Below are 6,739 nucleotides of genomic sequence, written 5' to 3' on the forward strand. Positions count from 1 at the left end.
AGCGGGGCCCCGCGGACGGACAGACCTTTCTGCGACTCGTGCTTCTCCGTCTTGCCCTGGTAGTCGAAGCCCACGGCGCTCCTGTCCACGCGGTCGGCCTGCACGCCGAACTTGCCGCCGAAGCCGCTGGAGTAGTCTGCGGAGACAGGGCCGCGGTGAGGGGCCGAGGACACGCCGCCGCCGTGGAGAAACGGTCGGGGCGCGACTGCCGCCAGGCCAAGCACGTATGTTAAAACACACCAGAGCCACCCGCTGTCACACACGCGCGACGCTGGACCCCAGCAGTCGCGTCCCTTTCAACCATTAGAGGGCACGACGAGGATGGAGCTGCGGCCCCGCCGGGGAACATCACCACTGGGACGCAGAGCAGCGTGGGAGGAAGCTGGGCCGCGGGAGCCCTTTCCAGAAAAGCCCCCAGGCCTCCCACGCACGCGGTGGCTGAGTGCCCGCGATCCGAGCACGCGTCCCCCAGTCGCCCGATGACACGCACGAGGCAGAAGGGAAGAGGCGGCAAAACACCTCAAGTGCTCAGAGGAAGCGACACGCTTGCGTTTTTTAAGAAAGGCTTAAGGAGACCAGCAGGACCTCGTGACACCGCCAGCGCCATGTCAGGGTCCCCGCGTGGCGAGGACCGCCGGGACCTCCTAACAGCTCTGCTCTCCCGCTGGGGGTCGGGGGGCGGGGGGCGCGCTCTGCCCACAGTCAGAGCGAACGTCCGCGTGGCCACTGCTGTCGGGCTAAGTGCCGACGTGGGAGACGTCACGACGACAGCAGATGCCAGACCTCGTGTGCTGAGTGACGGGGACCGCACTGTCACACAATTCAGGTGACTCCGACACTTAAAGGGGAGAGCGAAGTCCTCCCTTGGTGGCAGCCGCCCATGCCCAGGCCTCAGGTGACTGCGGCCTCCCACGACAGTCCAGCGGGCTGCACAACACGGCGGCCCCTCGTCTCACCTTTCTGGGAGGCGTGCTTCTCGGTTTTCCCCTGGTATTCAAAGCCCACGGCAGACTGCAGCGACGAGAAAAAGGGAAAAGTGTTGCACGCGCCTCTGAAACACGCGACACGCTGAAAACCACAGCCACGTTATTTTTCTAACTCTGACTCGCTAAGCCAGGTGCACGGCTAACTCAAGCCAAAAGCACTGGCGTGTGGCATCCGTATGCCCCACAGGTGCGACAAAGCCCGGCGGGCTGCCCGGGCCAGGCTGCGTCTCTGGTGGCCCAGCCTCCCCGCCCAGGGATTTCAGCCACATCTCACTCGGGGACGACTCCCCATGGCCGCGCACACACGTGCTTTTCAGATGGGGTCTGCCACGATGTTAGGACGACGCCAACATGGGCAGTAAGAACGGACCCCGTGCGCGTCCTCAAGCACAGCTACGGGACACAGGCACCGTCACCCCGCTTTATGGGCAGTAAGTACGGAGCCGTGGCAAACGGGGGGCCGGGCCAGACTGCGGGCTGAAGTCTAACTGCAAATCCCAGGCCCCACTGCTGCGACACTAACCGCAGGTGACAGTCACAGTCAGAGACCGGGCCGCGTTGCGAGCTGTGAGGCCGTGCAGGCCCACCGTCAGGAGCACCATGCTCCCTCCAGAGGCCCAGAGGGACAACCAAGGGCAGCGGGCTCTGGGCTGCAGAGTCGCCCCTGACCCTCCTCAGCCCTGGCTCCCCACACCGCGTCACTCACCTGGTCAACTCTGTCCAGCTGGACGCCAAACTTGCCTCCGAAGCCCCGGACGGAGTCCACCTGGGAGCAGTGCTTGGAAAGCGTCGCCTGGTACTCATGGCCGACAGCCGACTGAGACAGGACACAAAACAAAGTGTGAGACGCCGGCCAATGCCACGGGTGCAGGCCCGGGTGGGCAGCGCCACCTGCTGTCAGCGTGGGCACCCCTCAAACGCCCTCGCGTGGAAGTCGGGCTGGAGTTCTGCTCCCAGGGACCCACCGTGCCACAGCCTGGCACAGGTGTCACCTTGCTCCTTCAGCCACGCGCTCCCAGAAGCCGCCCGGAGCACCCTGGCCAGGTGTGGCTCTGACGTGGCTGGGTGTGAAGCATGAACCAGCGGGCCGATGCCCATCCAGAACCACGGAGCCCACGGCCTGCAGCCCGACACCGAGGCCCGTCTGCAGGGACGCTCCCGGCAACAGCTCGGCTGCCGAGGGGAGGCGCCTCCACGCCACATGACCAGGAACCACAACCAAACGTACTGACTCTGCTGAAGAACTAGACGCTGACACAGGTGCTGAGTTCTCACACACTGAGTCAGTGTCTACGGAGCGTGCGCCCCTCCCAGGCGTGGAGCACACCTGTCACCGCATCGGCTCATTCCAGCATCACCAACCTCGTCAACCCCACTGGCAGAGAAGGAAGCAGGTTCAGCCACCTTCTGCTCGAGGTCACACGTCTACCAAGCAGCAAACCAAGCAGCCAACTCCGGGCTTTCCACTTGCCACACCTGTGGGTCACACCCGTGGCCCCACCCTGTGGGGAAATCTCTGTGGGACCCGCCACATGTACCATTCCCATGTCACATGTGGCGGCTTCTGGGATCCAACTGCCCTGGTCAGCAGTAGAGACCCCAGGGCCCACAGAGCTAAAAATACTGTGACCCAAACTCAGCGGCCCCGCCCTGCCCACAGCACGGGCCCCCACCGGCCCCCGAGTCAGAGTGGACAGTGGTCACAGATCCCTCAGGTAAGGAGTGGTCACGTGACAGACACGTGACCAGTGCGGGGTGCGGAGAAGGCACATCCACACTCGTATTCTCGCCCCAGCGAGTCCCCACGGCCTAGGAACTGCCTCGCCACAGCTGCCCCCACAGAAGGGGCCTGTCAGAGGCCCGTTTATCTAGAACTTCACAAAACCAGGCTCAGGGTCAAGGCAGGGTCAGCACCGCCACTGAAGTCAGCACGCGGCTCAGCGTCCGTCCTTTCCACGTCCCAGGGAAAAGGCGGGTGTCACTTAAACTTCAGACCTGCGCTACCCTCCCTCCCAGGCCTGCTCCGCTGTCCACAGCCGACCGCCACGCACGGGACCCACGACCTCCGAGAACGGCTGTGGGAGACCAGCCCCCGCGGCCTCTGGGGTCTCAAGCACAAAAACACCGACGAGCAACACCGAGAGGCAGGGTGCCAAAGGGACTTCCGGCATGACTCTCGGTCCGAGAGAGCTTGTAAGAAAACGGTTCTAAAAACATGGCCAGAGCGACAGCTTGGCAATTTCTCCAACTTCTTCACTGAAATAGATGATCCCAAATTGCCGGAAACGCCGTCTGCTCCCGGACGCTCGGCCCTGGGGGCTGCTCTGGACGTGCTCTGGCTGGGACGGGGCGCGATGCGGGTGGAGCCTGCCCCGTGTCCAGACCGGTGTGGACGGCCCGGCGCGGCTGCGCCCCTGGCCCTCGCAAACGCGCGCTCGCCCAAGCCCGGCTCATCCCACACGTCGCCATCACACAGCCCTCCGTGCTCAGCAGAGTTCTCAGAGTTTTTTTCAATTTCTGGAGAGAACGAGTTACAAAATATCTTAAGCCACTTAAGTTTGGGTTTGAATTTCTGACAACGGGTGGGTTCAATCGTGCTCACGTGAGTTGACATCTAACCTCCCTAACTGCGCAGAGACACAGCGGGCCACCGCAGGCCTGCAGCAGCGTCCCCGCCAGATTCCCCTGTGGGGACGGCCACCTGGCCACGCCCATTGAGGTGAGAGTGCGTTTCCCTGAGCCGTCCAGGTGTCTCTGCCACGTGGGCCAGAGGAGGAGACCCCGGGCATCCACGAGACATCCATGTGCCGCCACCGCGGTGCCAGGCCAGGCACGCGGGGAGGGCGATGGGTGTGGGCCCCGAAGAGCCTCCACGGAGAGGACAGCACGATGTGGCAGCAGCACCGACAGAGAGAAGCGAGGGTGGCAGAAGGGCAGGGAGGTGCGACCAGTCTCGCGGGGCAGGCTCGCCAGAGAAGCTGCTTGGACGAGACAGGCCTGAGCCGAGGTGCCAGCAAGGACAGGGTCCCAGCAGCAGCAGAGGAGCCAGAAATGACAGACAGCAGGTGGCTGCTGCTCTCACGCTCCTCCTTGATAGATTCTCACTGTTTTCCCCAACGTGTCATCTTTCCAATCCCAACTCCTCATGGGTTTCTCTGCGCCCAGCTCCCCCGGTCCCGTGAGCGCAGGCTCTGCTGGGGTGGGAAAGGCTTCCACGCCTCGGTCCCCTCCCACCTAACCACGGGGTGCTGTCTGTCTCGTCTGTCTGTCTGTCTGCACCACTAAAAGCTACTAGACTTTTCTTTAGACTCCAAAGATGATTCCACCCCCGCCTTCCCCGTTGCTGTGTTGAGACGTCTCCGGGAGTGACAGTCACACCGCAGAACGTCCCTGTCTCTTTCCCGCAGCTCGTTCTTCATCCAGCTCCGGGCTAATTCTGGATGTGGTTTGGGGTGCCCAGAGGCTCCCCACTTATCTACTCTGTGGTGACACAGTGTGACACGGCGCACTGTGACACGGCCCAGACACTGACTCCCATCCGTGCACGAGGGGAGAGGTGTGGAATTACAGACCAGAACGACACCTGCTGACACTTCTCCTACACTGACGGAGGGCAGACCGTGCAGGGTGAGAACCACCCCACACCGCTCAGACTGGGGGTCCACGGCCGTGCGTGGAATTCAAACAGCTGCCTGGCTGGAGAAGTAAAGCCACGAGCCATGACGATGCACTGTCTCCTCTCCAGGGGGCTGGCGGCGGGGAGGGACCAGCCCTTCTGACCAACCCGCGCCCCGTGCTGTCAATCCTGCTGCGTGCAGTCAGCGCTGACGTGACCGTGGACTGGGACGTGGCCATCCCACAGCTCTCCGCCCACCTACTGGGCAGTGACTTTACGCCGAGGGCCAGGCCACTCCCTGAAGGTCACTAGACACACGAAGCCGGCACGCCTGCTGGCTGCATTTTCACCTGTGGTTTGGTCTGTGGACTGGCGCGATTTAGGCCACACGTGGGACTTTGGGCGGTGGTGACACCAACACCTGCAGTCAAGGCGCTTCTGGACTTCTGTCCTGGCCTCTGGGAGCTGACCTCCCCTCCGAGCCTTCTGCACATTGCCCACTCCCCACCCAGCACCTCTGAACTCTTAAAAGTGCATCCAAAAGGAGGGAACACTTTATACGTGAGGGCGATCAACAGAGGGCCACTTCTGGCAAATCTCAAGCTCAACAAATTGACTCGAAACTTATTCTGAGGAGTCTACGGCCATGCCACCCTGAACACGCCTGATCCCGTCTGATCTCGGAAGCTAAGCAGGGTCGGGCCTGGTTAGTACCTGGATGGGAGACCACCTAGGAAGACCAGGTGCTGTCGGAGTTAAAAAAAAAAAAAAAAAATCTCATTCGGAGGCACCAGTTTGAGTGAACGGCTCCTCTGCCAACCACATGAGAGGTCAAAGCAAACCAGGCACTCGGCGCGACAGCCGCCGGCCACTTACTTTGTCCATTCTGTCCTGTTCCACGCCGAACTTCCCTCCATAGCCGTGCGAGGCCTTGGGTCCTGTTTCCAGCTCCTTCTCTTTGAGCGTCTGGTGTTCTTGAAAAACATTCTCCCTCAGCTTGTGGATGCTGGCGGGGGAGACGAAATAGGACAAAGAGGTAAAACAGACAGGCGCCCCCTCCTCGGGGGCAAATGAGGGCAGGCAGCGCCACCCCTGCACATTCGCAAGGCTTCGTCGTTTGGGGCCCCCGGACCCCGCCTTCCGCGTCTTCTTGACGGTTCTGCCAGCTGGCCCGCCTGCTCCTGCAGCTCTCAAGAGTCAAATGCAAGTCAATCTGGATCCACACAGTGAACCCCCAAAGGAAGCTGCCCTGAAACGTGAACCCCTTATTTATTTCACGTGGAGAACAGCGTCTCGATTTTATTAGATAACAGTTAAGACAGCCAGTTCTATAAACGTCACCCGAGGCAGAGGCAAAAATAGTCAGACATCCCGTCCCCAGGTGTCCCTAGGACACTGGCCGAAACCTTCAGACGGCTTCTCTTTGTACCTGAACTACTCCAGCTGTCTGCGTATAAGGCAATCAAGACTTTCAGGATTTACGATCTAAAAGCCTTTTTTTAACTCTAAACACCCGCGACAATGAAACAAATCAGAAGACGTGGTCAAACACAGGCAGGAGACGCCAGAGGGGCTCGGAGCCACCGTGCGTGGGGGGCCATCCTGCCCAGGGGACATCACGTCAACACCTGCACCGTCTAGACAACGATCCCAGGAGTGTAGCTAAAAATGAAGGCAGGCTTGGGCACTGCCCGAGCCCCATGAGCAGGGGAGGAGCGCCCCTAAAATCCCAGTGGGACCCCAAGGGGCCGAGCGCTGCCCCCCTCCCAGTGCTCTCTCTGAATCCCGGCCGGAGGCCGCCTGGACCAGGGATTGCGTCTGCTCTGCCACCCGCCCTCTCCGACCTGGTCCCATGCCCCGGGGAACAGGAGGAAGGACACGACCGCTGACTTAACCGACGTGGCGGTCAGCCCGACCCCACGGTCAGCCCGACCCCACGGCCCGGAACGCGGCGGCCCCGGGCCCTTCACGCGCTCTAGTGGCTTCTGTGCAGGGTGTGGGCGCAGCACATCGGGGCGCGGGGGACGAACACTGGTGTCTGAGATGGCCACACGCACACGCCCCTCTCCCTCTGCATGACTCGCTGAGTCTCTCTCAGACAAGAACAGCCTCATCCTACTGCACAGCTACTGGGGCC

General features: G+C 61.8%; 1 protein-coding gene and 1 non-coding gene across 2 annotated transcripts in view; one reads left to right on the top strand and one right to left on the bottom strand.

Moving 5' to 3' along the window:
* The window catches only part of CTTN (cortactin), a 34,649-nt gene that overhangs the window by 21,861 nt on the left and 6,049 nt on the right, over positions 1–6,739 (bottom strand). Inside the window, exons 4-7 of the mRNA XM_023524846.1 lie at positions 5,479–5,608; positions 1,693–1,803; positions 957–1,011; positions 26–136 (exon numbers count right to left, since the gene is read on the bottom strand). Coding sequence (XP_023380614.1) covers positions 26–136; positions 957–1,011; positions 1,693–1,803; positions 5,479–5,608 — 407 coding nt within the window. The remainder of the gene's footprint in view (positions 1–25; positions 137–956; positions 1,012–1,692; positions 1,804–5,478; positions 5,609–6,739) is intronic.
* On the top strand, positions 5,239–5,357 carry LOC111732866. Its single transcript, XR_002777747.1, has one exon. It is a non-coding gene; the product is annotated as a 5S ribosomal RNA (ribosomal RNA).

Source organism: Pteropus vampyrus, unplaced genomic scaffold, assembly GCF_000151845.1.
Source record: "Pteropus vampyrus isolate Shadow unplaced genomic scaffold, Pvam_2.0 Scaffold501, whole genome shotgun sequence".
Lineage (NCBI taxonomy): Eukaryota > Metazoa > Chordata > Mammalia > Chiroptera > Pteropodidae > Pteropus > Pteropus vampyrus.